Raw genomic sequence first — 15,355 nt, 5'->3', positions numbered from 1 at the left:
GGTTAAACCAGTATAGAAAAGCTATTCCTAGCTCTCTTTATTTTTTTATTCTTGAGACAGAGTCTCACTAAGTTGCTGAGGCTGGCCTTGAACCTATGGCCCTTTTGCCTCAGCTTCCCGAGTACTTGGATTGCAGGAGTATACCACCATGCCTGGCTCAGTTTTCTATTCTGTAAAACCATGTGAATCAAAAGCAACTCTATGATGTGAGGCTGCTTGAGAAGAAGATAAAGGGTGAATCTCAACTCTGGTGGCACTTGAGAGTTATGTGGGTGTTTAGAACCTCTCTGGCACCCAAGCCTCACCCTTGGAAGTTCTGATTTAATTGGTTCAATGTGTGACTCAAGCATAGGTATGTTTTTAAAGCTCTCTGGGTTATTCCAATGGTGATCCAAGGCTGAAAACCCAGGGTCAAGCTGCCTGGATGACGCCCTCCACTGCCTGCTTGGGCCCTGCGGTGGCCCAGCTGCTGGCGACCCCCGGTTATGCAACTTCCTTTGGGCCTCAACACCCTTTTCTGAGCAGCCCCAGCCCTTTTAACTTTGCTAACCTTGTGGCATCCGCTTAGCTGTTTGCTTAGAACCACAAGTCAAGCCTGGTCTCCTGCCCTGGCACTTGAGAACTCTTGCTTCCTTTTGAATCTGAAGTATGTCTTTTTAAGCTTGGATTTCTCCCTCCTTGTCTCAAATGACATTCTCCCCACTCTTCCCTGGCCCCCCAGTGAAATCAACTTTCTAGGAGCCAAAGTAAGCAGAGATTTATAGTCCCAATTGGTAATAAATCCTGAGCTAATTATTTGCAGATGTAGCTATTACTGCTCAAATAGCCACTTCATCTTTTTGAATATGGATCTTTACTCTTTCTTGTTTGAGGGAGGGTGAACCATGGGAGTTAATTATTATCCTCGAGTAGAACAAAGGCATCACATTAATCCTCCTCCTCCTCCTCCTCCTCCTCCTCCTCCTCCTCCTTTTTCTCCTCCTCTTCCTTTTCTTTCCTTCATTCTTTTCCTCTTCTCTCTCTCTCTCTGGTACTGGAGATTGAACTCAAGGGTGTTCTATCTCTAAGCTATACCTCCAGTCCTTTTAATTTTTTATTTTGAAACAGAGTCATGCTAAATTCCTGAGAGTTTCTCTAATTTGCAGAGGCTGGCCTCGAACCTGTGATCCTACTGTCTCAGCCTGGGATTACAGGCATGCACCACTGTGCCTGGCTAAGGTTTTTTTGAAAAGGGCCAGTGGCCTAGGTGGGCGTACATCACCTCCTTTTGCCCAGTTTTGCTTTTGCTATCCTTTCTTCTAGGTATCCAGGTGGGCACAAAATCTTGACTCCTACTCCTGGTTGTATCTATTAAGCCATTTATTTTCTTTCTGACCCTATATATAGATGGGCTATTTTTCTACTGAGCTACTGAGATATTTTTCTCCTTGCTCCTAACTGGCCCCCTCTGCCACTACACAGGTCACTCTGAAGCTTTTACACTACTCTGACATTTATTCTAACAGCCTTTCCCCTCCCACACCAGGCATTCAAGTGTCAGGTAGATTTGTATGATGGGGATTCTCTAAAAACCTAGGTGTAATTGCTCACAGAATTGTAGATATTTGAGCCAAAAAAGACTATCTATGAAAACATACATAGATCATGTATGTACTCTAGTACCTTCAAATTTTTTTTTCAGTACTGGGGATAGAACCCAGGGGCATTCTGCCTCTGAGCTACACCCTCAGCCCTATTTTTTATTCTTTATTTTGAAACAGGGTCTCATTGAGTTGCAAAGGGCCTCATTAAGTAGCTGAGGCTGGCCTCAAACCGCAGTCCTCCTGTCTCAGCCTCCCAAATGCTGGGATTACACATGTGCACCACCACACTTGGTTCCATTTTCCTTATTTTTGTGACTCACACAGAACTGTAAATATGCTTGAAGCGCCAACATCTTCCCTCTCGTCCTCTAGTTTTTTTCTGACAGCAGCACAATCTTTTGGATGTACCTTTATTTTATAGAAGAAACTGAGGCTGGGAAATACCAGGTGACTAGGGTCCAAGAGGGACAGATCCAACCTTCCATGTGGATAGCCATTCATACTTTCCTTCCCAAACTGGTTTATAGGCTATGCTTATCGCAGTAAATATTCTGTTGGAGTTTAGGTACATATTAGTTGTTTGGGAGTGTTTATGTCCGGAAGGAACATGTGTGTGACAAGCACATATGCACGCGTGTCTGTGTGTCTGTGTCTGTGTACATTGACTGTGGTTACTTTAGAGAATGGAACCCATGGAGACCCACCACAAAAAGATTTGTGGGTCTTTTAATGTTTGCTCTAATACTCTATAATTTCAAAGGTGTGTCACTCTGTCTTCAAAAATACAATTCGAGCTGGATCTGGAGGCACACACCTGTAATTGCAGTACTTAAGAGGCTGAGACAGGAAGATCGAAGGTTCAAGGTGAGCCTCGGCAACTTAGTGATGCTCTCAGCAATTTAGCAAGATCCTGTTTCAAAATAGAAAATAGGTCTGGGGGTTGTGTCTCACACGTAGAATGTCCTGGATCCAATCCCCAGTACCAAACAACAACAACAACAACAACAACAACAACAACAACAACATTACAATTCAAAATGGTACTGTGAAGCCTGCTGGCACCAGCGGGCGGCTCAGCTGAAGCCTTCTCCAGGCCTGGGTGTCCCGTCTCCCTGCACCTTTATGGTGGCCCTGGAGTCAGGTCAGGAGAAGTGGTGTGAGGCAGAGAAGGACGGGAGAAAAAGAATGATGGGGAGGGGCGGAGAAACAGAGGAACGAGTGAAGGGAGGGGGAGGGGGCGGGTGGAACATGTACCACCATCTGTCGCACATAAACAAGGGCTTTGTGTCGAGGAGTAAACAGCGCTGCTAAAAGCCTCCTGTGTGGAAGCAGGGCATTTTGTTTCTGTCCTTTTGCAGTTGGCTTAGAGAACTATGTATGAGGTAGTTTCTGAAAAATCTGTAGGGTTCTGGGAATCTGGAATCATCTAAAGTTCATACAATACCTGTGTGCCGAGCCCCCTGGTCACGTGGCAGTTGTGTTAGGGGAGACTGTTACTCAAATGCTGTCGTGTCTAGCCTCCTTCCAGCCTGTCTGGGAAGGTGACTGCGTGTGTGTGAGAGTGTGAGTGGGCGTGAGTTCCTGAGTGTGTATGTGCGGTCATTATATACCTCTCACAGACAGGAAACTGGGCCACTGACAAACTCAGCTGGTGGTTGGACGGCGAAGCCTTCCAGTCTCCCCACGCCTAACCCAAGGGCTTTTGACTTCTTTCTCCCAGGAGAGGTTGTGAGGTATATTTGATGGGAAACAGTTTGCTTCTCTACTTTGAAGAAGTTCAGACATACACAGAAGTGTAATGAATGGAATAAAGAATCCTATGGACACGTCACCCCCTTCTCTTTAGGTTATCTTGAAACAAGTGCCTCTGTCATAGTTTTCATTTGTGAATATTTCAGTATGCATCTCTAAAACCAGACTCCTTCCAAAACCATTACTTAGAATCATTACCACATATAAAAATTAATAACAATTTCTTAATGTTACCTGATATCAGTGATACTGAAATTTTCCCAAAGTGTTACACACGCAGTGTCTATCTTATGAGGCTCCATGCGCACTCCAGTGATGCTATCATTACTTGGAATACATTTGGGGCGTTGTTATTTAAGATAATCTGGGATTGGTATCACATTATTTTGTAAACGCTTACAGATGGCAAAGTTTTATTCTTGGAGAGTGGATTTGATCATTGGCATATGCCAGAAGTGGGAACAAGCTTTGGGAATAAGGTGGCTAATTAAAAAATAAGATGATTTTTTGAATATTTAATTCTATCTGTTCATTAATGCTTTGATCTATTGCTCTGCAATTACACATCTTCTATCTGCAATAAAAGCAGCTGTGTAAAAATTATAAGGGAGCCAGCTTTCATATGTGGTGGGGTCCTAGAGGCCTGACTGGGCTGGAATTTTCTTATTTGGTGGGTTGCAGTGTGGTGCCTGGTGCAGCCAGGGGGAAGAGTACTTTGCAATAAGCACCCAAGTATATCAGCATCTTAACAGCAGAGAGGGCTCACCAGGCACCAGGGCAGATGCTGGCCCCATCACGGCGAGGGCAGCCGGTCTGGGAAGGCTGCAGTGAAGGGGAAAGTCAAAGGAGGCTCTGGGCTGTTTTTCAGGCAGACCTCCCTGGTGGGGAATGTGCCCTTGAGGGGTATGGAGTAGCCAAGATGAAGTGTCATACCTGTAGCAATAGAGTGGACTTTCTTCATGTAATACAGCACTTTGTGATCTTAAAGCCCTATATAGATAAGTGCCGTCTCAGCCATTATTGCAGAGAAGTAACTGTAGTACTCGGGAGGCTGAGACAGGAGGATCACAGATTTTAAGACAGCCTCAGCAAGAAGTGAGACTCTCATCAGCCTAGCAAGACCCTGTTTCATAATAAAATAAAAAAATAAGGATGGGGGTGTAGCTCAGAGGTAGAATGCCCTAGGGCTCAATACCACTACTGCGCAAACACACACACACACACACACACACACACACACACACACACACACACACTTCATGAGTCAGTCACTGAAACAGGACTGGAACTCACTCTCACTTTTAAAAGCTGAACAGCGTATTTTATAAGATCATTAGACAAAACTGTAAAAACGTTGAATACAGGCCATAAGAATTATTATTATTATTATTATTATTATTATTATTATTATTATTAGGGGATACTGGGGATGGAACCCTTCAGCCTCTGGGCTACACTCCCAGACCTATTTTAATATTTTATTTGGAAACAGGGTCTCTTAAGCCAGCAAGGCTGGCTTCAAACCTGCGCAATCCTCCTGTCTCCGCCTCCCAAGCGCGGGGATTACAAGCGTGTGCCACCATGCCCAGAAAAATTAATATTATTTTTTACCAGTTAAGAACATATATATCTACTTCTGGGCATGGTGGCGTACGCTTGTAATCCCAGAATATGGGAGGCAGAGACTGGAGGATTGCGGTTTGCAACAGTCTCAGCTACTTAGCTAGACCCTTTGCAACTCAGTGAGACCCTGTTTCAAAAAATATAAACCTGGAGACTCATTGTTGGGAGGGGGTAAGGAGAAGGAGAAGGAGAAGTCGGGGCGGGGGAGGGCACCGAACACAGTGCGCATGTATGCCATTTTCAATACGATCCACATAAAAATAAAGAAAAAACATATATAAAGACAAAAAATTAGGACTGGTGTATAGCTCAGAGGCAGAATGCCCCTGGGTTCCATCCCCAGTACCGCAAATAAAAGAACATATGTATCTATATTTAAATACACTTTATATATTATGTCATAAACAGGTCCTAAATTTGGGCGTGGTGGCACATGCTTGTAATCCCCGTGCTTGGGAGGCGGAGACAGGAGGATCGCGCAGGTTCGAAACCAGCCACGCTGGCTTAAGAGACCCTGTTTCCAAATAAAAAAATATGAAAAATAGGTCTGGGAGTGTAGCCCGGAGGTAGAAGGGCTTCCAGAAACCCCAGTACCACCAAAACAAAACAAAAAACAAACAAAAAACCCCCACCCAAAAAACCCCAAAGCCAATGGTAATTAGCTTGTAGTAAAAACAGATTAAAAGCCCATTTACAATTCTCTGTAAACTAGTACCAGTCCCTTTGCTAACCTAGGTTAGAAATAGGTTTCTATAATATTCGACCACACGATAGCGCTTTACTGCCTACCCCAAGTCAAAGCTCTTAAATGGACCTTTTGCTATGTCTGATGTCAGAAGTTCAATAATGCTTAAGTTACAGAAAAATTTAAGGTAAGTTTTATTTTTTTCTTTTTTTTTTAAATTTGAAACAGGTCTCACTGAGTTGCAGAGGGCCTCACTAAGTAGCTGAGGCTGTCCACGAAACGCGATCCTCTGGTCTCAGCCTCCTGAATGCTGAGATTACAAGTGTGCACCACCACACCCAGCAACGTAAGTTTTAAAATAGGTGGGGTCCAATAGTTTGGCAATGACTCATTGCCTCTTACCCAAGTTTACAAACAACAACAACAACAACAACAACAACAACAACAACAACAACAACAGCAGCCCCCCCAAACCAAAACTGGCTTAAAGAACAAAGATTTTTGTTTCTTTTATTTATTTTTTGTGGTACTGTGATGGAACCCAGGGGCATCCTACCTCTGAGCTACAGTGCTAGCCCTATTTTATCCTTTTATTTTGAAACAGGGTCTCACTATGTTCTGGAGGGCCTCACTAAGTTCCTGAGGATGGTCTTGAACCTGCAATCCTCCTGTCTCAGCCTCCCAAGTACTAGGCTTACAAGTGTGTACTCCCATACCCAGCTAGGATTTCATCTCTCTCCCTCTCTCCCTCTCTCTCTCTCTCTCTCTCTCTCTCTCTCTCTCTCTCTCTCTCTCTCGTACTGGAGGTTGAACCCAGAGGCATTCTATCTCTAACTATACCCCCAGCCCTATTCATTTATTTTTATTTTTAAACAGGCTCTTGCTAAGTTCCTGATGGTCTCACTGAGGCTGTCCTTAAATGTGTAATCCTCCTGTCTCAGTCTCCCAAATACTGGGATTACAGGCATGCACCACCATGTTGGCCTTTGTTTCTTTGTTTCTTTCTTTTTGCTGGAGATGTAACCCAGAGGCATTCTAAACCCCCAGCCCTATTTTTTATTCTTTATTTTGAAACAGACTCTCACTGAGTTGCAAAGGGCCTCACTAAGGAGCTGAGGTTCACCATGAACCATGATCCTCCAGTCTCAGCCTCTCAAGTACTGGAATTAAAAACATGTGCCACCATGTTTGGCTCCTTTGTTCCATTTTTGATTGCTTAAACGACTTAAGTCCTATAAGAGTTAGGGTTTATTCAAATATTTTTTGTTTGTTTGTTTTGGTACTGAAGTCTAAAACCAGGGCCATTCTCCCTCTGAGCTACATCTCCAGGTCTACCTATTCTATTTTTTTGCTTTGAGCCAAAATATTGCTAAATTGCTGAGGCTGGCCTTGAACTTGCTATCCTCTTATCTCAGCCTCCCAGGTACTGGGATTACAGGCCTGCACCACCACAGCCAGCTCCAAATCTTTATTTGTACTAAAGCCTCTTTTTGAGTTATAACTCTGGAATTCCCATCTTTTAGTGGGCTGTTCCCTTCCCCCTCAGAGGTCTCCAGGGGAGGTGTAAGAATATCAATCCTGCCTTTAGAAGTTGGACACCTGGGCATCATTGACCAAACATCTACAGACCCATGTGTGTTGACCTGCCCTGTGTAAGTTACACAACTGACCCCAAACCCATAAATGAGCGGGGTGGGGAGGAGTGGGGCTCAATCATGGAAGAAAGCCTAGAACAGAACTGAACTCTGCACAGAGACTGGTGACCGGAGCAGTAACAGCAGATTTCTGACTGGGGGGCACAAACTCAGGTTGGAGAGCAGGTGTCGCCCCTGAGTCCCCCACCAGTTCTCTGTCTGTCTCCTGCCTGCAGCTCCAGCTCAGGCCATGGTCGGCCACCACCGGACCAGGGCTGGGCTGGGTGGAGCTGCTTCCCCTGGGGTGCACACTGCAGCAGGAAGCCCTGCCCACTGCAGATAGCAGAGGGCTCCGCTGTGCCCAGAGGGTGTTTTATTTTGACTACTCTGGGATCAACTTTCCCAAACAGACTTTTGCCAATGCAGAAATGGATGGTAATGAAAGGCGTCCTCCCCACCCACGGCAATCCCCACCAACTCCCAGCTCTTGCTGCTTATTTTTTTAAATACCCCCATGCCTCCTATTGATTCTGATAACAATGAGGTTTGTTTTATGTGGTGTGTCCAGGAAGAGCAGGCTTGGGGTGCAGATGGGGGAGGGGAGGTTCTCTCCCTGGCCCTGCAATTCATCTAATGTGGAGTCATGTGACTTTATGCTTGGTCTCAGTTTTGTGTCTGAAATGGAGCTCGGGACCCTTATTTAATATAAGGGCTGTATGGCCATGGCAGGCAATACAGCCCTCTTAAAAGAATGTGGACAGTAATGTAGTAACACGGGCCAGCGATTCTACTTCTATCTCAGTAGAAACTCAAGAGAAATGTGCCTGTGTGTCCACCAAAGACACGTTTAAGAATGTTCATAGCGGCTCTGTTCTTAACAGCTCCATCCTGGAGACAACCTACTGTCCACAGACACTAGAGCAGACACGTGTACTGCGGTGCATGGACACAGTGGAAGGCTGGCCAGAAATCTGAGTAAACAAAGGAAAACTGTCAGCAACAATGTGGGAAGGAAACCAACCGCCCTCTGCTGGTGGCCAGGGCTGATCCAGGTGCCCTGCTAACCCTCTAGGGCCTCACACGTCTGCCAAGGCCCTCTCCCCTTCATTCTCTTGGCTCAAAGACAAGTCGACATTTTGGCTGCCACTGGTGGCCGAACCCTGTGTTGCTCTGCCCCATCCTGCCTGTGCGTCTCTGTGTTGGGCACGGCACCCTCGGCTGCAGGCAGTTTTCCCCATTGTAGGATTCACCTCCACTGGCCCTCCTTGGAATCTCACTATCCCTGTTGCCACTCTCAGTCTGACCTTCGTGATATCTCTTGTTCTTTTGAGCATGATTTTTTTTTTTTTTATACTAGGATTGAACCCAGGGGCATACTACCTCTAAACCATACCCCTTGGCCCTTTTAAAATTTTGAACAGGGTCTCTCTAAGTTGCTGAAGTTGGCCTCCAATCTGCAATTCTCCTGTCTCAGCCCCCCAAGTACTGGGATTACAGGTGTGCACTACCATGCCTGGCTCTGAACATGATTCTGATGTTGAAATTGCCAACTGATTTTTTTCTTGGCCTCCAAGAGGAATTTCAGACTTATTTATGGGGCATATAATCAATAATTTAGTTGTCTTGGTGCCCTCTCTGGTTCCAACTCATGACCCATCTTTTTCCTTCCTCTTGCCTTCTTCTCAATGACTATTTCTGGCTAATTTCCAATAGGATCTCAGATGATCACCTGGATAAAGACTATAGGGTATGCCTTCTCTTTAAGATATATATGTTTTGTAAGATATTCATGAGATTCATTGCTCAAATCATAAGTCCTGTCTGTTTTCCAGGCCTATAGACAAAAATTTGCTTTCTTCAGAAAAAAAATTCCAAGTGAAAACAACACGACTCGGAGAGTAAGGGTGTCAAGGAGCAAGGTTAGCGGATGACTGAGTCATAATGAAGGCCCGCAGGGAACAGATGTCCTGGAAAACACCAGCGTACTGTCCTCTTTTCGGATCCCTGCTAGTTTCAGATTCCCTGAGACTATCCAACCCCTGGAGATGTTCTTTTACAATTTTGTATCAGCTAAGAGAAAAAGAAAACACATTGCTTTGTGGTCACATTGTCAAGATTAAGAAACATTTACCATTTTCCAAAAGAAAAGACCAAGGGCAATCTTGTTGGGAATTGTGGTTCATTTACTCTCAGGAGTTATGCTCTTCTGAAGGGCAAAGGCTTAGCAAAACGTTGTTGCAAAAATCCTGCAATTAAGATTCATTTAGAGAAGGTTGGATAAAAAAATGTGTCTAAGAAGATTACCACTAGTTATGACTCAGCCTACCATGTAAATCTTTTTAAAAAGTAGCTGATGTTTCATAAGAAGCCCCATTTAAAAATATCTCTACTGTTCCTCCCAGGAAAGATATCATGCAGAGAGAGAGAGATTAAGAAGAAAAAGCTGATGTTTTGGAGGCTTAGAAGTTTTATTCTACAAGATCATTAAAGATTTTTATAAGCCAATTTGGAGTTATCTGATAGATATATTTCATGCATACAGAAATGTTTTCATAGAACAGTTTTTGTAATAAAGTTATCTGTCCTACTTGGTGATCTCTTCTTTTCTGTACAGTAGTGGCTTTCAAACTGGAGCATTTATCCTACTCACTGGAAGGACTGCTGAGCCCGTCTCCCTCAAAGATTCTGATTTGGTAGGTGTGGGATGGCATCCAAAATGGTAGTCTAACTAGTTCCACAGTGATATTGATGCTGCTGGTCGGAGACCAAACTTTGAGAATCATTGATCTAGATCATTGAAAACCTGACTGCACATTAAAATCACCTGGGGAAGTTTTAAAAGGATTCCAGCACTTGGCCACACCAGGCCAACTGAGCCAGAAAATTTCTGTTGGAGATGTCTGGGCTTAGAGCGATTCAGAAGTAGCCCAGGGCTTTACTGAAACAGAGCTGGGGTTGACAGTCTTTGTTCTAGGTGCAACTTAGTCATATGGCTGCCTCCAAAAATCATGACACCAAAGCAGTTAGCAGCAGGTGCCTAGAGAGACTCGTGGGCCTTTGCAAGTGTGGTTTGTGGGCTGTGCGTCGTGATCAGAGAGAGGGTGCTTGTTGAACTGCGGACTTCTGTGTCTGCTGTCTGGCCAGCCCTCTCTGCAGGGTGGCATCCTCCCAAGTCAGCCAGCAGAAGTTTCTGAAGGGAGTTTGTGTTGTGCTATCAGCAAGATTACCAAGGGCACTCAGGGAGTGTTCCTCTGCCTGATAGCCAGAAAGGTGGCCTGATCAGTGTGTTCACACAGTGCTTTGGCATACGATAGCGAGTCTGCCCACACTTTGGGACAATGAATAATTTTTAGATTTTTAAAATAAAGGCAGGAAATAAATATTTTTTACTGCTTTCCCCACATTTTCTCACTTGAGGCCCAAACAGCAACCAGTATAAGGATAATAGAATAATCTACAATTTAACAGATGAATAAACTGAGGTCCACACAATTTAGGTGAATTCCCCAAAGTCCCAAGAATGAGGAGGCAGAGCTATGGTTTGAACCTGGTGCTGTTTAACTCCATAAATGACAGGTTTTGCAAGATGCCTTTGGTGCTCTGGAACCCACAGATGTTATGAATAATCTGCTAGAGAATTTGTGAGGCTCAGTGAAAAGTGAAAATGTGAAATAATTTTCTTGTTCAGAAACTATTAAGAATTCAAGGTGGCAGCAGCAGAGAAAACCAGGCCTGCCATTATGTTAATCCCACCAAACTTCTGTTCAAACAAGAAAGTCTGCTCAGAGGCTCGGGGGAGGATGCGCGCGCGCGCGTGTGTGTGTGTGTGTGTGTGTGTGTGTGTGTGTAACCCCATATCTCAGCACAGGAATTCTGGATCCTAGTAGTAGTTCTTTATATAACTTCCTGTTGACCTCAATCATGTTATCTCACTTCTTGGAGTTTCAGTTTACCCCCATTTGTGTGTGTGTGTGGTAGTACTAGGGATTGAACCCAGAAGCATTCTACCTCTGAGCCACACTCCCAGTCCTTTTTTGTTTGTTTTGTTTTGAAACAGGGTTTCATGAGGTGGCTAAGAGTCTCACTAAATTGCTGAGGCTGGTCTTGAACCTATGATCCTCCTGGTTTAGTCTTCCAAACACTAGGATTGCAGGTGTGTACCACCATGCCCAGTTCCCAAGTCTAGTTATTTATAATGCCACACTGCCACAACTGTAGTATAGTGGCTCTGACTGTGGACTCCGGACCCTCTCTCCTTGAGTTCTAATCTTGGCTCTATCATACTCTGTCTATGCAACCTTAGGTAAATGCCTCCATTTCTTAATCTGTAAAATGGAGATTGTAGTGAGGGTTAAATCAGGCAAGTAAATTAAATAAGCAGTGCTCTCAAAATGATGGCTGAGACATGATGTATTAGTGTTAATTATTACTATAAATCATATGAAAGCTATTACTCCTGATTTTCTTTACTATGACTAATCTTTTTAGATTAAAAAAAATTGCCTATGAGCCTAATGTGGTGGCACATGCTTGTAATCCCAGTACTTGAGAGACTGAGATGGGAGGATTACAGGTTTGAGACCAGCCTTGGTAATTTAGTGAGACTCTCAGAAACCTAGTAAGACCCTGTTTCAAAATAAAAAAAAAATAGTGTTAAGGATATAGCTCAGACACAAAACACCCCTGGGTTCAATCCCCAGTACCATACACACACACACACACACACACACACACACACACCTATAATTTTTTCCTAAGCAAAATTATTTGTGAAATTACCAGATTCATGTGTATGTGTAGCATTTCTAATATGTGTGAAAATATACAATTATAAGATATTCTAGAAAGTTCAATTCAATTTCTTTCTAAAACCAGCTGAAACATTACCAATGGGATGGACAGTGTGCTATGGATGACACTGTACCAGCTCTAATCATCTGTGAATGAATGAAGCAGTTCACATATATTTATATCTATGCTTCAGTCATTTGACAGATATATATGACTAAAATATTTCTACCACTTCAGTAGCTTCTACACAGAATAAAGTCTTTCCGTTGTTTAGCAACATGTTCCAATGGGAAGATATTTAAATAGAGATGAGAGTTGGAAATAAATCATGTAAATGGTAAAAATCTCGATGAATCACTGGGATCCTCTCAAGACCCCCCCCCCCCCCCAACAAAGGATGAGAATTGGGACAGTGAAAACTTGGGACAAAATGTGAACAGAAAGGTCTAGAGTGCTCTGCAGAGGCTGAGGCGCTGCTGGAAGGCACACGTGCCTTCCTCTGACTGCCGTTTCCCCGTTTCCCTCTACTTAAAATTGTATCACAGGTCCCATTCAAATTCTGCCTCTTCAAAATCCTTTCTGGCCATTATGACTTGAAGTTCCTTTTTATCCTTTGAAAAATACTTTCTGATAATTTAAGAAGTATTTCTTTCACATAGCATAGGCACTCTGTCCCAGGTACAGAAGAGAGTACGTGCTGAGCACCCACATCCCTGGCCTTTAGAAGTAGAGAGGTTGTTAATTAATGAGTTTCTATTATCTTGTCCCGGTTGGTTTACCCATGGACCTGTTTTGCCTCTCCTTTAGACAGGGGCTACTTAATCTATTGCTTTCCTATTCCTCAGAGCACCTAACAATACTCTTTGCTGAGTATTTGTTGTCAAAGACCACAGGGTTACAAGGCTGTGTAAGGGACATAAAAATAGAGAACTTTAAGATTAAGCTTTGCTAGACCATCTTCTCAAGTTATCATGGCACCGATCCCCAGCCCTCTGCCCCATTAACACCTCTAACAATTGTCAAAGGTGGCAAATATGTAATGCAAATACAATATTCACTGGTTAAAAGTAAAATCAGAAATCTTGGCAAAGGTATAGAACTTCTTGAGGTCAATGTAAGTGAATTTAGCAAACAACTGGATTCACGTAGAAATCTGTGAACAATCTAGGTGCTAACAGAGTCATAGTAGATATTAACAGAAAGTAAGAAAATCATAAGGATCACAGCATGATGAGAATTTCCCAAGGGAATCACTGGATTATCAAAGGATGAAGGAAAGAACTTGGAGAGAAAAATGAAAAACTCTTGACTGTTTCCTAAAAGTTAGTATGAAGTGAGGGATGTAAAAAAAAAGTCACAATACAATATTGTCAGAAAAGCAATGCTGAAAATCCATGCTTAATTCACACTTAGTTCATTTTAAAAAAGCATGATTATTTTAATTTTTCAAATGTAAGAGAAAGAAAATTTTTCATAATTTTTTTTGGTGGTACTGGGGGTGGAACCCAGGGGTTTTCTACCTCCAGGCTATACCCCAGCCCTATTTTACAATTTATTTGGAAACAGAGTCTCACTAAGTTGCTGAGAGCCTCACTAAGCAGCTGAGGCTGGCTTCAAACTTGTGCGATCCTCCTGTCTCAGCCTCCCAAGCGCTGGGATTACAAGCGTGCGCCACCAGTCCCGGCTTTCAAAATTTTTTGTTTCTTAATTTTTATTTTCTAAGAATTTCAGCCAACATCTCCCCTTCACTTTTCTATGCTGTCTTGTTCCATTTTAAAAATGTGGGTGCACTTTATGCACTTTAAGTGAACCTTCTTTGCTACTAATTATCCTTATATAAGAACTTTCAATAATTTGGTACTTATGAAGTGATGAATTGATCAGTATCATTCTTCCAAAAAGAAGGGCCAAGAACGTAATAGGCAGATGGGGGACAGCTGACTTTATTGGCTAATTCAGAAAGCAAGGGTTCATAGAACCAACCAGATGTCTAGAGAAAAGTCAGTGCCCAGCCCACTTAGGAGGTAAGTTCAGGGAAAGCCTGTTCAAGACCCTGAAAGGGAACTCTCCAGGCTCCAAAGGAAGCTGCTTACCCACAAAGCACCAGACCGCAAACCGGATCCACGTGATGGTGGAGAGCTTCAGCATGAGATAGATGTTCACCAGCATGGCGAAGGCAGGCACAAAGGGGAGACAAGGGGCCATGTAGGGCAGCTTCTTGGGGTTCTCTGGTTGCTGCAGAATCACAAACACCAGGGCACTGATCAGCAGCACCATGAGAACAACCAGAAGGATGGCCCACCAGCTCTGCTCCGAGATGTAGTCGGAACCGAAGATGATGAAGGAGCAGAAGATGAAGAGGAGAATGAAGAGCAGGAGCACGCAGATGGTCACCGTGTGGCCTGTTGCCACTGTGGGCCGGTCCATTTTGCCCGGAAGGCCCAGTCGGATCCGCATGGTGTAGTAACGGGGCCCGATCAACTTCTTCAACTTGATGAGATAAATGTTTTCCGATTCGTCAGCTTCTATGCCGGTGGCCATGTCCACGGTGCCGTAGTTGGGGTGGTTAACGTTGTAGGTTGTCTTGTCTGACTTTCCAATGAGCATCTCATTGTCTCCCAAGGACGGCAGGTTCTTGGCCCCACATGTGTTGGTGGCTGGACTCGAAAACTCTTCCCCTTCGCTCACGGGAGAACAAGTTTCCTTCTCACTGTCAGGCAGAATGCCTTCCTTCTTCTTGGTGTGCTCTTCAGACAGGAACTTGACGAAGCCATCAATGTCACTCTCAGGTTGGTATCGAAGGAGCAAGACGCAGACGGAGACCAGGGTGTAGGCAAGGAGTGTGCCGATGGACATCATCTCTATCAGGTCCCGCAGGCTGACTAACAGCGAGAGCAGAGCCGCCAGGAACCCTGACACGATGCAGGCCACCACGGGCGTCTCGGTGTAGGAGCTTACGTGGGCCAGGAACCTGGAGGGAGGGGCAAGCAGAGGGTTACGAGAGCTGCAGGTAGTGATGGGCTCAACATTGCCGCCACAGGGGGTTAGAGCTGAGAGTAGGTGTGTGTGGCCCGCTTCAGAATTTATCTCTGTGCACTGCTCTATTCTGGCTGCCAGGCCCATGCCAGGATTCAGCTCCCGGAGTATAGTACAGAGAGTTCACTTTGATCTTTTGCTTTAGAGACAAACTTCTTTTTTTGGTATTGAAGATTGAGCACAGGGGTATCTACCTCTGAGCTACATCCCTAGCCCATTTTATGTATTTATTTTTTATTTGCAACAGGGTC

At 44.1% G+C, this 15,355-nt stretch overlaps 1 protein-coding gene across 1 annotated transcript in view; it reads right to left on the bottom strand.

Annotated features, from left to right (window-relative positions):
• Positions 1-15,355, bottom strand: part of SLC7A14 (solute carrier family 7 member 14) — a gene marked incomplete at both ends in the record, with an annotated part of 60,537 nt that overhangs the window by 1,569 nt on the left and 43,613 nt on the right. The window contains one exon of the mRNA XM_080695696.1: positions 14,162-15,039. Within this exon, the coding sequence (XP_080551822.1) occupies positions 14,162-15,039 (878 nt within the window). The remainder of the gene's footprint in view (positions 1-14,161; positions 15,040-15,355) is intronic.

The sequence above is a fragment of the Muscardinus avellanarius genome (assembly GCF_963383645.1).
Source record: "Muscardinus avellanarius genome assembly, chromosome: 5".
Taxonomy (NCBI): Eukaryota; Metazoa; Chordata; class Mammalia; order Rodentia; family Gliridae; genus Muscardinus; species Muscardinus avellanarius.
This window is presented reverse-complemented; position numbering and strand designations above follow the sequence as displayed.